General features: G+C 56.5%; 1 protein-coding gene across 1 annotated transcript; it reads left to right on the top strand.

Moving 5' to 3' along the window:
• Positions 1 to 1,040: 1,040 nt before the first annotated feature.
• Positions 1,041 to 17,793, top strand: LOC136298249 (sacsin-like). Its single transcript, XM_066198874.1, has 7 exons — positions 1,041 to 1,165; positions 2,949 to 3,036; positions 3,223 to 3,325; positions 3,583 to 3,729; positions 4,096 to 5,428; positions 5,670 to 5,758; positions 6,240 to 17,793. Exons 1-7 carry the CDS (start codon positions 1,143 to 1,145, stop codon positions 16,280 to 16,282), a joined length of 11,826 nt encoding a protein of 3,941 aa, XP_066054971.1. The 5' UTR covers positions 1,041 to 1,142; the 3' UTR covers positions 16,283 to 17,793.
• The last annotated feature ends 1,602 nt before the right edge of the window (positions 17,794 to 19,395 follow it).

The following is a 19,395-nucleotide window of genomic DNA, read 5'->3' as shown; positions in this document are numbered from 1 at the left end:
CGGGACAGCCTGGCTCCATCAGGTAACCGACTTGAGAAGACAAATGCCATCACCCAAACATCCCCCTTTTCTCTTCCCCAGCATTCCCTGTGAGCACAATGCTGCCCTGTGGCACAGCAGCAGCTGTGTGTCTCACTGTCCCCCGGCTGGCCAGTGCTCCTGGCACCAGTGCAGGACCCATCCTCATCTCTGCAGTGGGGGAACATTGAGCAGAGGCCCATGGCTATCTGCATTCCCACCACAGCTCTAAGGGTCGCAGGGATGAGGGTCTTGGAGGAGTGTGAGTTTGCCTGGAGAGGGGTTGAAGGTGCGGAGCACTGACCTGCATGCCATTGCACTCAGGCACAAGGTGAAAGAAGAAAGAGGTGAGGAGGCTTCCCTGAAGAGGTGTCTCACTGCATCCCCTGAAATTTGTCCTCCATTTGCCCCAAGTCACCGTGTCCTACCGGTTCCTTCTTCACACATTCCAAGTGGTCTCATGTCTTTGTGGTCTTTTTGCCTGCAGTCTGCAGACCAAGTAGCCTCAATGTAGTGTCCTTGTGATGGTGTATGGTCCCCACACGGTCTGTAACAGTCTATGGGGCTGAAATTTTTCTTATGTGAACTATGCAGTGATCTCTATATGGTCCCATGATCCATTTGACACAGCCCCTCCACCCAGGACTGTTCAGGTGTTTCTGCAGGCAAGTCTTAGGCAGGAGACCAGGCCCTGATGGCCCTGGGCCGAAAGCAGAATCCCCACATATTCACACACTACATCCCTGCAGCCATAACCCCATGTATTCCCATACCCCATCCACGTTTCCACATATCCCTGCCCCACAGCCAAGTTCCTGCCCCCCGTCCCGCCGCCGCCTTTCATGTCTCCAGGCTCCTCCCCCGCCGCTATTTTTTGGCCGATAAAAGCGCATTTCCCCGTCTGTACGCATGAAGCGGGGAATCGAAACTTGTACTGCGGGAGGTGGGACCGGGGGGCGGAGTAGGGGGCGCTGACGGCAGCGGCGGGCACAGGCGGCGGCGGGCACAGGCGGCGGCGGGCACAGGCGGCGGCGGGCACAGGCAGTGCACTGCGGCAGCGGCGGCAGCAGGCACCGCGCCGCGGGCACCGGGCGGCAGGGAGGGGTCTCCCCGCAGTGCCCATCATGGCCCTCAAGCAGCCAAAGGCGTGAGTGGGTCTGGGGGGGGGGTCACTGGGGGTTTGTGGGGGGACACGGGGCTTGGCTGGGGCGTTCTGGGGGTCGCGGGGGGGCTCAAGGGGTGGTGGGGAGAACTGAAGGGTGACTGAGACAGGTGGGGACTGTGCTGGTCAGGGCTCACACGGAGGGGGGTTCAGGGGCTGCTGGACGTTTTGGTTTTGACTGGGAGAGAGAGAATTTTCTCCCCAGAAGCTGCTCTGTGCTGTGTTTGGGATTCAGAGTGAGAACAGCGTTGGTAACACACTGACTTGGAGAGTTGGCCAGGAGCCACGGATCACTGCTGGGGATAGGTGGGGCACTGGTCAGTGGGCGACGAGCGACTATTGGGCATTGCTGCTTTCTCTTGGGTTTTATTCCGTTCTCTCTCCTTTTCACTGGTCAAAGTAGAAGTAGTAAAAGCAGTAATATAAATATATTTAATTGTGTTTCAGTTATTAAACTGTTCTTGTGTCAACCTGCAGTTTTACCTTTTCTGGATTCTCCTCCCCATCCCACCAGAGCAGCGAGTGGCTGTGTGGGACTGAGTTCCTGTCTGGGGTTAAACCACGTCAGACCTTATTGGTGCTCAACTGGGGCACAAAGAGTTGAGATAACAACAGATCTGAGCAGAGTGTGTTGAAACAAAATTGTTGTAAGCATCTCTTGTATTTATCTAATAGCTGTGGGTCAGTTTGCTTCCTGCCCTTGCACCCAAGTGCATTTTATAAAACGCTTCCTGGTGTGTGTGGTCCCGTGGGAATGTTCATCCTCCCTGGCTCTGGGCTAAGGTTATCATTCTGTTGTGGTTGGTACCACGGGGCTGTGGCAGGAGAGAACGGCTGGAGCCGATTCCAATCTGCCGGCTGTGCTCAGCATTGCCGTCCCCGCTGGGCTTCGGGAGCCATCCAGTGGGAACTGTCAATAATTACACCTTCAGGCTTTTCTCCTGCGAGAGCCAACCCAGGAGACAAATCTTGCAGCGCGTGGCCTTTCCTTTCGCCTTCCTTTTCCTTCCCTTCCCTTTCTCAACACTTTGTGGTTGCCCAAACCCTCAGGAGAGTTTAGCCCCTGCCCACAGCTCATCCCACAAAGCCACTTGCTGTTCCCAGTGGGGGAGAATCACAAAGGTAAAACCTCTGAACTGACACAAGAAGAGTTTATTAATTGAAACAAAACTAAATAGATTGATATTTCTGCTGCTACTAATAGTAGTGGGAAGGAGAGAGAACAGAATAAAACCCAAGAGAAAGCAGCAATGCCCAATAGTCGCTCGTCACCCACTGACCAATGCCCCACCCATCCCCAGCAGTGATCCGTGGCTCCTGGCCAACCCTCTCCCAGTGTCTGTACTGGGCAAGAAATTCTGTGGTCCAGAATTTCCCTCTGGCCAGTTTGGGTCGGGTCTCCTGGCCGTGCTCCACCCTCGGTGGCAGAGCATGGGACACTGAAAAGTCCTTGACTGGGCTCCAACTCAAACATCAGTGTGCAGCCAACACTGTTCTCATGCTAAATCCTGAACACAGCCCTGGATACATACCTGGGAAGAAAATTAACTCTGTCCCAGCCGAAACCAGGGCACTGGAGCATCCCAGGTAGAGATGGAGGTTTGGAGAAGTGTGGTTGTCATCCTTGGAGGTGGTTGTTTCAGTGGGTCCTAGAAGGAGATGGGGCCCTTGACCCTCTCCAAGGAGATGCACATCCTGTGAGATCCAAGGACACAGTGGTCCTGGTTATGGAGCCTCTCCGACACCTCTCCCTCTCCCTGCTTTACAGGGAGACATTCTGCCAGCGGCCACCCAGCTTCCTTGACTACCTGCACAGCATCCTGCAGAAGTACCCGGATGGAGGGCAGATCCTCAAGGTCAGACCCCCAGGAAACCCACCCGTGCGGGATCTCCTGCCCAGCAGGGCAGAGTTACCGCAGGCAGTGGGGCTGGTCCTTGTCCAGGACCAGCCCCAGGACCTTGGTGCCCAACTGGGAGAGAGGGTCGATGCTCTTCTCAGGGCCTGGGGGCTCAAGTGGCCGGGCACTGATGCCTAATTCCAGGAGCTGGTGCAGAACGCGGATGATGCCGGTGCTAACGAGGTCGTGTTTGTGTCTGACGAGCGGGAATTTGACATCACCAGAGGGGGACTGGAGGGCACCCAGGGTAAGAGGCACTGCGGGCACTGGGAGAAACCGGCTGAAGCCCTGGGGTGGCACTGTCTGGTGCTGGGAGGGACTGGGGGAAGTGGAACTGGTGAGGGGCTCTGGGATGTGCTGGGGGCACTGAGAGTACCAGGAGGACTCAGTGATACTGATGGGGGTTTTGTGGGACTAGAGCTTGTGGGAACACTGAGTGTGAATGTCAAATTCCCCCTCCATGTCCCAATTCTCCCCTAACCCATGGATGGTGCTGACCGCCAGGCCCAGCTCTCTTGGCCTACAATGACGCTGTGATGTCGCCCCGGGACTGGACAGGCATTCAGCGCCCAGGGGTGTCACACAAGCGGGAGGATCCCCGCACCGTGGGGCGCTTTGGCTTGGGCTTCACCTCTGTCTATCACCTCACCGGTGAGTGGCACTGGGAGCCTCAGCTGGGACTGAACTGGGGACAGGGGTTTTACTGGAGGGACTGAGCTACAGGTGCTGGAGAGAACAGGGGGGCACTGGGGGTGTACAAAATGAAAGGCTGTGTCCAAAGTGAGGAAACCTGAAGGGAGGTTGGGGGGAGGCTGGCTGGCAGTGGAGGGCAGGGTTAGGGGGACAAACTGAGGGAGGACTGGTGAATTGGGATTAAGCTTTGGATTGGGGGAGGTACCTTGGGGATAAACTTGGGGCCATTGGGTGGGAGTTTGGGGCACTGATGGGTTGGGATGATCTGGGAAGGCATTGGTGTCCATGTTATCTCTGTGGCCTCCATGGTTCCTATGTCTCCAGATCTGCCAGGTGTGCTGAGCCCCCCATACTTGGGGGTGCTGGACCCAGGATGCCAGGTGCTGCCTGGTGCTGGCAAGCGCTGGGACATCTCTGAAGCCCAGGACCTTCCTGGCCTTTTTGAGCCTTTCTGGGCAGGGCTGGAAGCTGTGGGACAACACCGTGCCTCCACCCAGGGCACCCTCTTCCGCTTCCCCCTTCGCCGGCAACCCTCAGAAATCGCTGCAGGGGTCTCCGATCCTGAGCGCATCTGCAACCTTATCCAGACCTTCCTCACTGAGGCCCCTCTTGCCCTCCTTTTCCTCCGCCATGTCCGCCGTGTGGCCCTGCACCGTGTGGCTCCTGATGGGGTCCAGACACTCATGGGAACACTTGTGGCAACCCCTCAGCCTCTCCCTGTCCCAGTGCCATCGGGGGATGAGGGGCTGAGTTTGGCATGGTGCCTGGTGGCCCTGCACGGGGATGGGGTGGGTGCTGGGAGCGAGTGGCTGGTGGCCACAGGCAGGGCCACTGAGGGGCCAGTCATGGCTCTGGGGACAGGGCTGGGGTGCTGCCCCGAGCTGAGCCTGGCACACCCCCTCCATGGGGCCTGCCAAGGGCGGCTCTGCTGCTTCCTGCCACTGCCAGCCACTGATGAGACGGCCACTGGGCTGCCCGTCCATGCCAGTGCTCCCTTTGCCCTCTCTGATGATCGCCGCCACCTGCGCTGGCCCCAGGAGGGTGAGAAGGGTGAGGAAGATGCCCGCTGGAATGCTCTTCTGCTGCTGGACCTCCTGCCCCGGGTCTATAGCCACTTGGCCACCGTGGCCGTGGCTCTGCCCGGTGCAGATGCCTACAGCCTGTGGCCAGACCCTGAGCGCACGCCAAGCTCCGGCCGGATCCACAGCCTGGTGAGCCGCGTGTGCCAGGAGCTGGCGGCTGCCCCCATCCTGGTTCCGGCCGCAAAGGGGGCGGCGGCGCGGCTGCGAGCACCCGAGGCTGTGCTGCTGCCGGAGGCCGTGGGGGATGTGGCCACACGGAGGGCAGTCCAGGCCTTGCTGGTGGCAGCCAGGGAGCCGCTGGCCGAGGTCCCACCCCACGTGTGGAGGGCGCTGACTTTGGGGATGCCAAAGGGTCTGCGGGAGGCCACGGCGGGACACGTGCGGGAGGTGCTGCAGCACCACGGGGCCGCAGAACTCCCGGCTGCCAGCCGCCTCTCCCTGCTGAGCTACGTAGCTGGGGATGGGTGCCATGCTGAGCTCCGGGGCCTCCCCCTCCTGCCTCGTGCCGACGGAACCTTCGTGGCCTTTGGAGCTGCATCAGGCATTGTCTACGTGGATACACCCAACTGCCCCAGGTGAGCCCCCGGCCTCTGGCAGCTCCGTTCCCTGCAGTGTGGGCGGGACAACCAGGTGTCCACAGTCACAAGCTCTCGCTCTCGAGTTGGGAAGGGGAGCCATGGCCAAACCTGGCTATTTGGGCTCCTCACTGCCCTCCTTCTCTCACCTGGTGTCACCAAGTGGGACCTGTGGCAGGTGCCCAGAAAGCTGCTCCCTGTTACCGCTCTAGTCCTCCAGAACCTCTGTTTGTCCCCACAGGGAGCTCCTGCCTGGTTTGGCTGGGTCCTTCCTGCCCTCAGACCTGGAGCCAGGCTTGGACAGCCTCCTGCGAGGCATTGCCAAGGAGGGTAAGAGATGGGTGTTCCTGGGCCACCTTTAGGTCTCCTGGTTCCCGTCCTAAACCCCAACATCCCCAGGCAGCCTTGTACACCTTAGGGTTCCTCTGCAGCACCTACAGAATCTCCCTGTACCTCCCTGTCTCTTTGGGGATCCATGTCCTTGCTGCTCTTCCCTCATTCCCCTGTCTTCTCTGTGCTTCCTCAGATACTGGGTGTCTCTGTGTTCTGCATCTAAAGACCTCTGTGCTTCTCAGTAATGGTCCCCCTAACACCTTTTTACCTCCCACATCTCTTTCTTATATCCCCACCCATCTGGGGTTTCTGGGTTCTCTGTGCTCCTATTAAAGATATCCACTCTCCCTCCAGAGCCCAGGGCCTTCCATATCCCATATGGGGGCCACCCATCCCCTGCAGGTTCTTTCTCCCCCATCATGGGTCCCCCTGCCAGGTCCCACGTGTTTCTAGTCCAGCCTCTGCCTCCTGTACACAGGTCTCTTCCCCAACCTGGTTCTGCTGGATCCAGCTGTGACTGTACAGACCCTGCGCTTGGCTCTGCCCCCCACCTGGACATCCCAGTCTTCTACCCTGGTGACCTGGTGCCCGGCCCAAGGCCCTCCACAGCCCCCAGCCTCCTGGTTCCCAGCCCTGTGGCAATTCCTGGCTCACCACGTGGAAGATCTGGGCCCTCTGGAGGGGCTCCCTCTCATAGCCCTGTCCTCACTGGATGCCCCCAGTGTCCGTCTTGCTCCCCTGATACCTGAGTCTAGTCTTATCTTCCAGACATGGGAGGATCAGCTCCTGCCACTTGCTGTGGCCTCTGTGCTGGAGTTCCTAGGTTGTGCTGTGGTGCCACCAGGCATGTGGCACCGCTCCCTGTCCCGCTATGTCCTGCCTCCATCCCCCCTCAATGCCCTGCGGGCCCTGGGCAGGCAGGGGTCTGCAGCACTGGCCTCCCGCATGGGTTCGCTGCCTGACGCGGATGTGGTCACCCTCCGGCTCTACCTGGCAGATGTTCCATCCCTGACAAGCCAGGACATGGCCACCCTGGCTGCTCTGCCCCTCTTTCTGCCACTGCCCTGCTTGGCCACCCCACAGCCCACACAGCTGGTGCAGGCCGGTGCCACCCCAGCGCTGGAGCCAGAGCTGGAGCTGCCCCAAGATGTGGTGCTGCCGGAGGCTGTGTTGCGGTGCCGGGATGAAGCTGACCGGCAGCTACTCAGGAGGCTTCAGAAGCCCCTCATCAGTGCAGACCATGTGATGCTGAAGGCCGTCAGAGCCGTGGCCCAAGGCACCTATGCAGGGCGAGCAGCTGAGACACAGGCTCTGCTGCTCTGGGTACTGCAGCATGGAGACATTGTTTTTCCAAAAAGCCGCCCGCTCTGGCAGGCCTGCAGCGAGCTGGCCTTCCTGGAGACACCCAATGGCCCCTCTTGCCCACGAGACCTCTACGACCCCTGCGACAGCACCTTGCAGGCACTGCTGGGACCCGAGCGCTTTCCTCCTGCCGCCTTCCACAATCCGTCTGTCCTCCGTGCTTTGAGGGCCGTGGGTTTGCGGCACGGTGAGGGGTGCCTGCTGCCCTCGGACATCCTGGCAGCTGCAGCAAAAGTCAGCCAGGGTGGCATGGCAGCTCTGGCCAGGGCTGAGGCACTGATCACAGTCTGCAACCACCCCAAGGCACTGGATGGCTTCAGCGCTGCAGAGCTCAGGCAACTCCAGGCCCTGCCATGGGTGCCTCGCTCCAAGTGCACAGGAGAGCTTGGGCAGCCCTTCCTGCCTCCCAAGGAGCTGAGATCCACACAGTACCAATCCCTGGTGGGGCTTGCCATGCCCCTGACCAACGCCTTTGTACCAGAGGCAGAGAAGAAGCTGGGGCTGAGCCAGATTCCACCACCAGAGAGAGTGTGGGAGCAGCTGAGAAAGCTGGCCGGGCAGCAGGACATGGATGAGGTGGGTCCTGCTCTCCAGCCCATCTACAGGCACATGCAGGAAAACCTGAAGGCCTTTGGGACTGCCCTGGATGGTGCTGTTGTGTGGACTGGGTCTGGGTTTGTCTTGCCACGTGATGCTGTGCTGGACTATCCTGAGAAGCTGGAGCTGGGGATGCTGGTGCCCCGCGTGCCGCCTGACTTCCTTCCCTACAGCTGCCTCTTCAGGGCTTGGGGGGTGGCAGAGGGGGTGAGTGAGGAGAGGGCGGTGTCAGCCCTCTGCTGCCTGGGGCAGGACATAGACAGGCGCAGCCCCAGAGCAGGCACTGCCACAGAGTTGCAGGTGGCTATAGCTGTCCTGGAGTGGCTGAAGAGACGGGGCCACCAGGGCCAGGGCACCGTGCCAGTTCCTGTGAGGATCCCGCAGGGCTCAGGCTTTGCCCTCTGTCCAGCTGCCTCTGCTGTGTACCTGGACATGGAGCTGGAAGAAGAGGAGGATGTTCAGGAGGTGGTGCACGAGGCAGTGCCTTCCAGCACAGCCATATTCCTGGGCACGGAGCTGCTCAGTACACGGGTGCTGGGCCCGGAGCCGTTGACAGCCTGCGGCCCCTCAGAGCCCATCACCCTCCGCCTTCGCAACATCCTCCGGGAGTATGGCGAGGAGAGCGACCTCTTCACAGAGATGGTCCAGAACGCAGAGGATGCTGGCGCTACCGTGTGCCGCTTCCTCCTGGACCTGCGGTGTGGCAGAAAGGCCACCTCTGGGCTGTTAGACCCAGGCATGGTTGCCTGCCATGGCCCAGCCCTCTGGGCCTACAACGATGCCCTGTTCACAGAAGATGACCTCCAGAACATCACCCGGGTTGGGGCTGCCACAAAGGAGGGCCAGGCAGGCAGGATTGGGCGCTTTGGGCTGGGCTTCAGCTCTGTCTACCGTGTCACAGATGTGCCAGCAGTGCTGAGTGGGGAGACACTACTCATCTTTGACCCCAACGGCACCCATCTGGGCAAGCACTTCCCCAGGACTGGCTCCCCTGGCATCCGCCTGGACTTTTCCAGCCGACCACGCATCCTCCGTGTCTTTGCTGAGCAGTTCCAGCCCTACCACGGCATCTTTGGGTGCTGCCTGCCTGAGCCAGGACCCTTTCCAGGGAGCCTTTTCCGCTTGCCTTTTCGCACTGAAGAGGAAGCTGTGACATCGCAGATTTGCTCTGAGGCCTTTGATACAGAGCGCATCCAGTCCCTTGGGACTGCTTTCCTTGGCTCTAACTGGCTCCTGCTGCTCTTCCTGAAGAAGGTGAGGGAGTTGTCCCTGGAGATGCTGCCAGACACAGCCACCTCTGCAGAGGATACCACGCCTCTGGTGACACTGCAGCGAAAGGAGATCCGAGACTTGGGGGCCCCTGGGGATCCCCCAAGTTGGGCAGCCATCGAGCAGCTCTCAGCCTGTGAGGAGGAATCCAGGACCACATGGCACTACCTGGTTTTGGTGTGTCAGGGTGATGGGGTGTTGCTTGAACTGTTTCACCAGAACACACAGGCAGGACTCCATCCTCCGCCTCCCATGGCTGGTGTTGCCCTTCCCCTTGCCCCTACTGAAGATGGCAAGTGGGTGCCACGTCTGGATGCTGAGAAGGGGCAAGTTTTCTGCCACCTTCCCATGCTAGTCATCTCAGGTCTGCCAATCCACCTGCATGGGGCCTTCAGCATCCTCTCAAATCACAAGGGGCTGTGGGACACAGCAGAGCGAGGCAAGTGGAACCGGGTGCTGCTCCACAATGCTGTGCCGATGGCCTGGCTCCGGGCACTGGACCATCTCCGTGCCATGCACGAGGCAGGCGAGTTGAAGAGCTATGAGTATCATCTCTTCTGGCCAGACATTAGCACTGCCCGTTACCCCTTTACGGAGGCTGTGACTGGTTTCTACCAGGCTGTGGCAGCCACAAGGGGCCTCAGGCTTTTTTCTGATGGCCAGTCCTGGTGCTCACTGCAGGACGCCCGCTTCCTGCACCAGGCTGTGGAGAGACACCCTAAGCTGGGTACTGTGGCGCAGCGAGTCTTTGCCACCACTGTGCCCCCTCCCCTGTTGGCTGTGGCCTTGCCTGGAAAGGTGCGGGAGGGCCTTGGGAAGGCACTGGATGCTGCAACCTATGACTGGAACCGCTTTCTCTGTGAGCTTGTGCTTCCCAACTTGAAAAACCTCCCTGCTGTTGACCGGAACCTGCTTGTTCTGCATGCACTGGATCTACATCATGAGGATGTGGACAAAGTGCTGCAGACGGTGCCTTGCATCCCTGTCACCCCTCATGGCCACCTGCAGCTCATCAGTCGCCTGGTGCATCCCAGAGGCTGTGCTGCCCCTTTATACAACCCTGAGGATGGGTGCTTCCCCACTGGGAATGCCTTCCTTTCCCTGGAGAGACTAAGCCGCCTGGAGAGGCTGGGCATGGTGAAGAACACTGTGGACCTGCCAGAGCTGCTGGAAAGGGCAAAGACTGTGCAGCTTGTCTGGACCAAGAATCGTGCCCAGGGCTGCCAGAGGGCTGCCTGCATCCTTGAGTTACTTAAGGATGCAGTGAAGAAGAAAGCAGACAACACCCTTCAGGCTGCTTTCAAGACTGTGCCTTTCCTCCCTGCTGTCTTGCCCACTGGTGACCATGTGCTGCTGCCAGCTGCCCAGCTCTACCATCACCTCCGTGACCCGCTAGTGGGACTCATCTGCCCTATCTTGGCTTCTAAAGTGCTGGGGGAGAACTTCAGCCTCTCCAAGGAGGTGGCATCCTTCTTGGGGCTGGACCAGCAGATACCATCAGCTCGAGTCCTTGAGCAGCTGCAGGCACTCAGCCGTAGCTCCAACAGTCTCCCTTTGGAGACACTGCAGAACAACACCAACTGCTGCTACAAGTACCTGGACATGCTGCTCCATGAACATCGCTCCAGCTGGGATGAGGTGGCTTCTGCAGTGGCCAAAGGGGAATTCTTTATCTTGGTGGGCTCCCGTTTTGTGCCAGTCACAGCTGTGGCTGAGACACTGTCATTTGAGGCTGTCCCATACCTTCATCAGCTCCAAGAGCAGTACGAGCCCTACAAAAAGCTCTGGGAGTGTGTGGGGCTGCGCCACAGGTTCACCTGGGATGATTATGCCCAAGTGCTCTGCACCCTGGCAGAGACACATGCTGGAGAGCCACTGCCTGCCGCAGAACTGGATCTGGCCCTGCGGCTGGTGTCTTGTGGCTTGATGGAAGATGGCAACCAGCCAGATGCCTGCCAGACCCAGAAACTCTTTCTACCTGATGAGGAGGGCATTTTGCGCCCACGAGACAAGCTCCACTTCAATGATGCACCATGGATGCCATTGGACAGAAATGTCCTGTTATGCCACAAACAGCTGTCCCGAGAGGCAGCTCTGCGCTGTGGGGTGGCCACCACACGCCACCGAGCACTGGAGAGGAGTGAACTTGTCACTGATCACCTGAGCCTCTGGGCACAGCCATTTGGTGCCCATGAAGATTTGCCAACACGGCTGAAGAACATCTTGAGGGAGTACTCAGAGTCTGCTTCTGCTATGGTGAAGGAGCTGCTCCAGAATGCAGATGATGCTGGAGCGGGGCTTGTGCACTTTGTGTGGGACTGCCGGCAGCACCCGGCCAAGGCCACTTTTAGTGAGAAATGGAACATCCTGCAGGGCCCTGCCCTCTGCATCTACAATGACCGCCCCTTCCAGCAGCAGGACATTGAAGGCATTCAGCATCTGGGCGTGGGTGCCAAGCAAGACCGGCAGGATGTGACAGGCAAGTATGGCCTTGGCTTCAACACTGTCTACCACTTTACTGACTGCCCAGCCTTCCTGACCGGAGACAGTACCCTGTGTGTCTCTGATCCCCACCTCTACTACATGCCCACAGCCACAACTGAGAAGCCTGGTAGCATGTTTGCTGTCAACACTGAATTCAAGAATAATTTTCCAGACGTTTATGACACCTTCTTACCATCCTTCTTCAACCTGAAAGAGGGTGTCCTTTTCCGGCTGCCGCTCCGCACTGCAGGTGGGGCTCTCGAGTCCAGGGTGTCTGACATGGTCGTGCGAGACCAAGACCTCAAGAACATGGAAGAAACACTGGCCAAGGAAGGTGAGGACTTCATGCTCTTCCTCCAGCATGTCCACACTGTGGTCTTCTCCACAATCCCCCCAGGTGAGAAAAAGTTGGTGGAGAAGCTGCGGTTGACCACAGAGCTCACAGGTAGTGATGCAGAGCTGAGACGGGATTTTCAAGCAAGATTAAGCCAAGCCATGGATGGGAACAGCCCCACCTCTCTCTCCTATACCATGAAAATCAAAAATAGCAGTGTTGAGACCACAAGTGTGTGGAGGGTGATCTCCCAAATTGGGGTGCAGGGCAGGGCTGAGGAGTCTCCCTTGTTTAAATGTCTGCCCTATGGAGCTGTGGCTGCCTGCCTAGAGCCTCTGAACCGAGTCACGGGCAGAGCCTTCTGCACCCTCCCACTGCCCTTGATCACGGGGCTGCCTGTGCACATCAACGCCAACTTCTCTGTGGAAGCAGCCAGGCGCAATCTCCTCTGGGGCGAAGGCTGCCCAGAGGCAGCCTGGAATGGCTTCTTGCTCCAGAACTTGGTGGTTCCACTATACTGTGACTTTCTCACCAGGCAGTGGAAAGCCCTGGAGCCAGAAGAGCTTCAGTATATATCCCTGGAACTCTGCCGGCAGCACCTGGACTCCCACTTCCTCCAGTTTTTCCCTCGTGTGAAAAGCGTGCTACCTATCTTTCAGGACATGGTGAGAGAGGTCTACAAGCATCTCAGTCATGCACGCCTGCCCCTGGTGCCTGTGTACCACAGGGAGTCACCTTACAGCAGGGTGACAATTACCTGGGCATCTCCAGGTGGAGGGGACGTGCTAACACAGCCTTACTTCCTCAAGGAGATGCCTGACGCGAAAGTGCAGAAAGTGCTGCAGCAACTGAACATGAAACTGGTGCCAGCATTCACCCAGCTGCAGCAGATCCGTGAGGAGTTCATTGAAGCCCAGGTGAACACTGTTGTCTTAGAGCCAGACTCTCTCCGGTGCTTCCTCAAGGCCCTGGCTCTGCCTGTGCCCTGCAAGCTGGCTGAGACACCCCTGAGGACCCCAGAGAGCTGCTCGCAACTGTTGGAATACTTAAGAGAGAGCAGGCACTCCAAAGATAGTCAAAAGGATGGGAATGAGACAGAACTGGAGGGCCTGCCCTTGCTGGCCACAGAAGATGGTTTTCTGAATGCTTTCAGCATCCACCACCCTGTCTTCAAGAATTCCTATGCTGACCTCTTCCCCAAGTACAGTCACCGTTTTGCTCATGGGTGGATGCCTGCATGGATACCATCTTGCTTTGTGAAGGAGCTTGGCCTCCCAGAGGCCACACCACTCATCCAGGAGGCATTGAGTCAGTTGGAGTGGACCACAAAGGGGAAAGAGTGGCTCAAAGGGCTGTGGATCTTTGTCACCGGGACCTCAGACATGAACATGGAGTCATTAATGGATCATTTCCAGGATATGGCAGTGCTGCCTGTTCAGGGGAGTAAGACAGACTCAAGGCACCTACTGCCACTGTCCTCCCTCTCCAGGGTTCTTTCTGCGTGCCATTCTGAAGTGGAAAAGGTGCTGCACAAACTGGGCATCCCTGTGCTCCAGCAGTCCCTGCTGCCCCATGTTGCCCGTGATTTCCTGAAGCAAAGGGCACTGCAGACCACAGATGCCAGGGCTGTAGTGGCCCATCTGGCAGACAGAAGAGCTGATCTCTGCTGGGGGGATTTAGGGGAGCAGGATGTGAGAGACCTGCTGAGCTTTGTCCGGGGAAAGCTGGATTCACATGCGCTGAAGCAGCTCCAGTACCTGCCTCTCTTCCAGAAGTTTGGGGGGGGCTATGTAGCTGTGGCTCCCTACAGCAAGGTGCTGCTGCTCCGCAGGCAGTTTCTGGAAGTGCCCTCGGGTGCCCAAGCCCTGTATGACCTGGACAAAGACATGCTGCTTCTCACACCAAGCCTGATCCATGAATGTCTGGCTCAGGATTTGAAGTGGATGATCACAGATGACCAAAACCTCTTCATGACTGTGGTGCTTCCCCGGCTGTCCCAGCTCACACAGCAAAACCTCATGGAAGCTTTACGCTTGTTCTTTGTCCTGCAACACATCTGTCACACTGAGAGCAAGAAGGCCATTGTGGCAGCTTTTCAGAAGGTGGCCTTTATACCAGATGCCCACGGAACACTGTGCCTGGCCTCCTACTTCTACCATGACATGCCCTCCTTCCGCACCCTGCGGCTCCAAAACCGCTTTGTGCCTGAATCTTTCTTTAGGGAGCTAAATCCAAACTGGAATGCTGTGGATTTCCTCCTTGAGGTAGGTGTCTGCACCAGCCTCTCTGTAGAGGATTTTGTGGCACTGGCAGAGGAGATAGAGCATGAAGCCGCTCAAGCTACCTGCCATGCTGCAGAACTCCTGAAGCGACAGCAGGCGATGCTCCAGCAACTTGCAATCCTGTTGAAAAATCCTCAGTCAGTGGATTTCCTGAGGAAAATTGCCTCAATCCAATTCCTGCCTCCACTGGATATCCCCGCAAACTTGATGAACCTCCACCCTCCTTTTGCAAACTACACTAAGGCCATTGCTCTGAAAGGCAGTGTTTCCTACCTGGAAAATGTGGCTGAGCTGCTGTGGACATCAGCCACCATCCTGCCAAAATCCCTTGACCTTGAGAAGACGTCCCTGAAGGCCATGGGAGTCCTTGTAGAGATACCCACTGCCCTGGTGGTGGCCAACCTGGAGCATGTGTGCAGGGCAGCCTGCTCGACACAACTGCAGATTAGCACACGGGCCAGTGTGCTCCATAGCATATACAGTTTCCTGCAGACCCATCTGAATGAGGTGGATGCAGAGCACCTCGCTGAGCTGCCTGTGGTGCTGGCCAAGTCAGGGGACATGGCCAGACCACGGCAGGTGGTGACATCACTCCCAGACAAAGCTGACTTTTACCCCTACCTTGTCACGCCTCACCCTCACGTGGCTGCCTTTGGAGATCTCCTGCAACACCTTGGCGTCGTCCTGGTCCCCACACTGAGTCACTACAGCCATGTCCTGGCCCAAATCTATCAGGAGAGCCATGGCAGTGGGAGCCTTACCAGTCGCCAGAAGAAGACAGTCCTCCTGGCCACACGGCATTTCTTCCAGCTGCTGCAGGAGGAGTCGGAGCCCCCTGATTGCTCCGCTGTGGCTGAGCTGTACCTGCTGAGCACTGCTGACTGCCTGGAGCTGTCCCACAGACTGTGCTTTAATGACTGCGTGCCCTCAGAGACTGCTCGGGCCCTGGAGAAGACCTTTGTGTTCATGGCTGCACTGCCGGTGTCTGGGTGTAATGTCAGGTGGCTGCTGCAAAGACTGCCACCACACCTGCGGCCAAGGGCGCTCTCAGAGGTGACAGAGCAGCAGCTGGAGGAGGATGGTCCACAGCCATGTCACTATGGCTCTCAGTGCACTCTGCAGAGGCGTCTGCAGACCCTGCTGGTATCTCCGTGGTTTAGGCTAGGGCTGGAGTCCCTGCTGCAGTGGCAGAACCCCAAGGCTATGACAGGAACAGAGGGGGATGGTGGCTTTGCAGTGGAGCAGCTGAAGGTGCAGTGCTGCAAGGAGATCTGCACTGTGCTGGTGCATGGTGGGGCAAAGGTGGAGGGCAGCTCCCAGTCACAGGTTATCCATGTGTGCCCATCTGGTGGTGCTCAGCGACTCCTCTACATCCGGCACACAGAGATGGTGCTTAACCGGCACCAGCTGAGGGTTGTGGAGACACTGGTACAGGAGATCAATAACATCCTGGGTGGGCAGCTGGAGGCACGTGCTTTGTCTGTGCTGCGTGAAATGCTGGTCTGCCAGGAGCCACAGGACGTGGCCTTGGTTCTGGAGGAGAACAACGTGGCACTGGTGAGTGCTGGACCAGAGCTGGAGAAGAGGCTGCAGGAGGAGGCTGTGGCAGAAGAGGGGCCATGGAAGGATCCCAGCCTGGCAGCCTTGAGGTGTGGTGTCAGGCAGCCAAAAGTGTGGCTGCAGCTTGGGGTCCAAAACAAACCTGCGAGTGCCACCTGGCACCACAGTCAGGGAGGTCATGGCTCCTGGCTGAGCCGTGGGGAGCTCATGGCCCTGACTCCGTCCATCCCTGAGGCCCTGCGTTGGCTGCGTCAGGCCATGAGGGACCTGCAGGCAGCCCACAATGACATCCAGCACTGCTGCCCCAACTGGGTGCTCTTCAAAGTGCACCAGGCCTTGGAGAAGGGGCTGGTGGCAACTGTACTTCGCCGTGGTGAAGCCTTTGAGGGCCATGGGGGGCTGATGGATATGGCCCAAAGGCTGGAGGCAGAGGAGCCGGAGCTGAGGGGCCTTGCCCTGGACATGCAGTCGTTGTGTGACCATGGCGTGGACAGCAAGTCCACACAGTACCCAAGTTGCCATCCCTTCCCCATGATCCCCAGTGATGCATTCCCCAGTGTGGATGAGGAGGCAGTCCTGAAGCAGGCACAAAAAGTACTGATGACACTGAAGAAGCATGTTGGCGGAGAGTGAGGAGGTCCTTACTGAGGGGCACAGCACCTGGACCAAGGGACCACCAGGCGCCCATCAGAGAACCACCATGGACCTGTTGTGCACTCACCATAGACTTGGCACAGACCTGCCACAGGCAATTCCAGACTGTCCAGCCCTGGTAGGGGAGTTTTGGTGGCAGATGATGGCCCAGACCACTGAATATCACGGGGTAGCCTGTGCCATTGGCATGTTTTGAGTGTGCAGTAAATAAAGTGCAAAATAAAATCTGCAGTGCTGGTAGATCCTTCAATGACAGTGGAGTCACGGATATAGAGAAGTCATGGGCAATAGGTGTGGAAGGTGGGCATGGTGATGAAGGGTTTTGAAGAACTGTGGTGGGTCAATTTTGGCTAGCCAGATGCCCACTGAGCCACTCCATCACTTCCCCTCTTTGACTGAAAAGGAGGAGAAAATGTGATAAAAACCCCATGGGTCAGCGAGATCACTCACCAATTACTGTCACAGTCAAAACAGACTCACCTTGGGGAAAATAATTTATTTTATAACCAATTAAACAGAGTAGAAATAAGAACAAACCTGAAAACACCTCCCCTTATCCTCTCTTTTTCCCAGGCTCAGCTTCACTCCCAACTCTTTTACCTCCTCCCCTTGAGCACTGTGTGAGATGGGGAATGTGGATTGCCGTCAGCTCGTAACACTTGTCTCTGCTGCTCCTTTCTCCTCACAGTTTCCTCTCTCCACGGGAGACAGTCCTGCGCCAACTTTTCCAATGTGGGTCCTTCCCACGGGCTGCAGTTCTCTAAGAACTGCTCCAGCAAGGTCCCTTTCCATAGGGTACAGTCCTTCAGGAACAGACTGCTTCAGAGTCCTGCCAACTCCTTGTCCTGGTTTAGGGCAAATTTGGGAGGAAACTTCTGAATAGGGTCCCTCTGGGAAGCAAACCCAAATGGCTCCTTCCTCAACTGGTCCGGGAGAAAATTTCTTCAGAGAAAGATGGAAAAAACTATTTATTTAACAAACGAAGTGCCCACAAGCACAAAGAATGAATAGCATGAAACAATAAAACCTCTCACCACTCTGAAATGAGATGGCAAATTTGGAAAGTCCTTGCTGTGGGTGTAGCTCAACTCTCCCAGTCTCTTACCATTCCCCAGGCATGGGGGAATGCTGAGGTCCAGACCCTGGTCGGCCGCAGGTGTGAGCTCTTGGTGTCGCTCTGGGTTTTTTAGTTTAAAACAGGTTTAAACAGTTTTAAGAAAAAGGAAAAAAAAAAAAAAAACAGTTCAGGGAGCTTCTCTGCCTCAGGTAGCTAAACTAACTAAAAGCAAAGAAATCTCTGTCCCGCTGTTCTGTGCCTCAGACGAATAGTCCAGGAGCAGGAATGCGGAGGAGTGAATGCTGTCTCTGAAAATAAACTACGCGCTTCTCCTCCTCCTTCTCCCAGCTTTGGTCTCAGAACCATTCTTAAAGGTACAGGACATAATATCTAACACAAACAGAACAGACGATTGGGGATACAAGCACCATAAAGTCGCCCTAGGACACTCCTGCATGGACTCCTCTCCACAGAGTATAGCCCCTGCCAGGAACCTGCTCGAGCATGGGCTTCTCCCAGGCTGCAGCTCCCTTCAGGGCATCCCCATCTCCTGTGCTGGGAGGTCTTTACATGGGGTGCAGTGAGAATCTGTTTCTCTACTCACCTCCATAGGCTATGGGTTAAAATCCTCCTGCCTATGGGCTGCACCACAGGCTGCAAGGGAATCTTGTCCAGCACTTCCCCAGTCTTGGTGCCTGCAGGACTTTTTCTCTCACATCTTCTCCCTCCTCCCTTGCAGCTGCTGCACAGCAGTGTTAAATACCTTTAATACCCTTTTTTAATACCTCATCACAGAGGCCCTCCCAGCATCACTGGTTGGCTCAGCCTGAGCCAGTGATGGGTCCATCCTGGAGCCCTCTGGACTGCCCCACATGGAGCCAGCTCTGCCCCACATGGGGGCAGCTGCTGGTGTCTCCTCATAGAGGGTCCCCCTGCAGGCCCCTGCTATCCAGACCTGGCTGTGTGTAGTGGTATCACATTCGTCCATCTCTGTTTGCCAAATTTAGTGTAGTGGTTTAAATGTCTTTTCTGCTGTGAGATAGGATTAGGAGGAAAAGGCAGGCAGGCCGAACTTAAAGGTAAACAGATAGGTTTATTAACATACACTAAAAGAAGAAAATAAGAATCAAACTGAAACTTTTAAAACATTCTTCCTTGCCCACAAACTGTGCACTTTCCCACAAACAACATAGAGAGACAAAACCTGTGATTTTCAGTCAGTTTCACCATTTGAAAATAATCTTTCATCAATTCTTTAGGGAGAGGAGTCTCTCTTAGTTTACCATGGAATTTCCTCTCACTGACAAGCTAGAACAGTTCTCTTGTGGGTTTTAACTATTACAAAAGCAGCCTCCCAGGTAAAAGTCTGCTGTGAACTCCCCTCCCATTAGCAGTTTCACAAGCTGCTTATGGGCCATGGACTCAAGCATACTGCATACTGGGGTGTCACTTTTTAAAGATGAACGACTCCAAAGGCAAAGGAGTCTTCATCTCAGGGAACAGAGATGTCTTCTCACTTCTTCACTGGCACAGAGGGCTTCTCATCTCTCTCTGTTCAAGCATCTCATGGGATCACAAGAATCACAGATTCTAATTCAATATTACTCAAGTCTGTTACAGACACCTTTGCTAAAATCCTCAAACCTAAACAATCACCTCCCCAAATGCATATTTTTCCCATGATTTAAAGGGATAACCTACATATATAGAGTTCAATACCATGGCTCGATAAGAGAAACTGAGCTTAAAATGGCAAACTCCTCAATCCCTCCTCCCAAAAATCCCTCCCAAAAAGTCTTTTCATTCCCTCTTTAATGGCTTCATGCTGTGTCTTCTCTGTGTTCACTGTGTCCCTTTTCTTCTTACTCAAAAGGAGGATTAGAGTTTTAAAAAGCCTCATCTGTGTCAGGAAAGAGTTAAATCATGCCCAGAGTCTCTCTCTCTCAAGCTGTGGCTCACAGTGTTAGATTTCAAGGCTATGCTTCCTGGGAGAAGAGACGAAAGGTTGGAACTCAGAGCGGCCAGGCAGTCAGGA

The sequence above is a fragment of the Chamaea fasciata genome, unplaced genomic scaffold (genome assembly GCF_029207755.1).
Source record: "Chamaea fasciata isolate MVZ Bird 193981 ecotype frontalis unplaced genomic scaffold, bChaFas1.0.hap1 SCAF_17, whole genome shotgun sequence".
NCBI classification, from domain to species: domain Eukaryota; kingdom Metazoa; phylum Chordata; class Aves; order Passeriformes; family Sylviidae; genus Chamaea; species Chamaea fasciata.
This window is presented reverse-complemented; position numbering and strand designations above follow the sequence as displayed.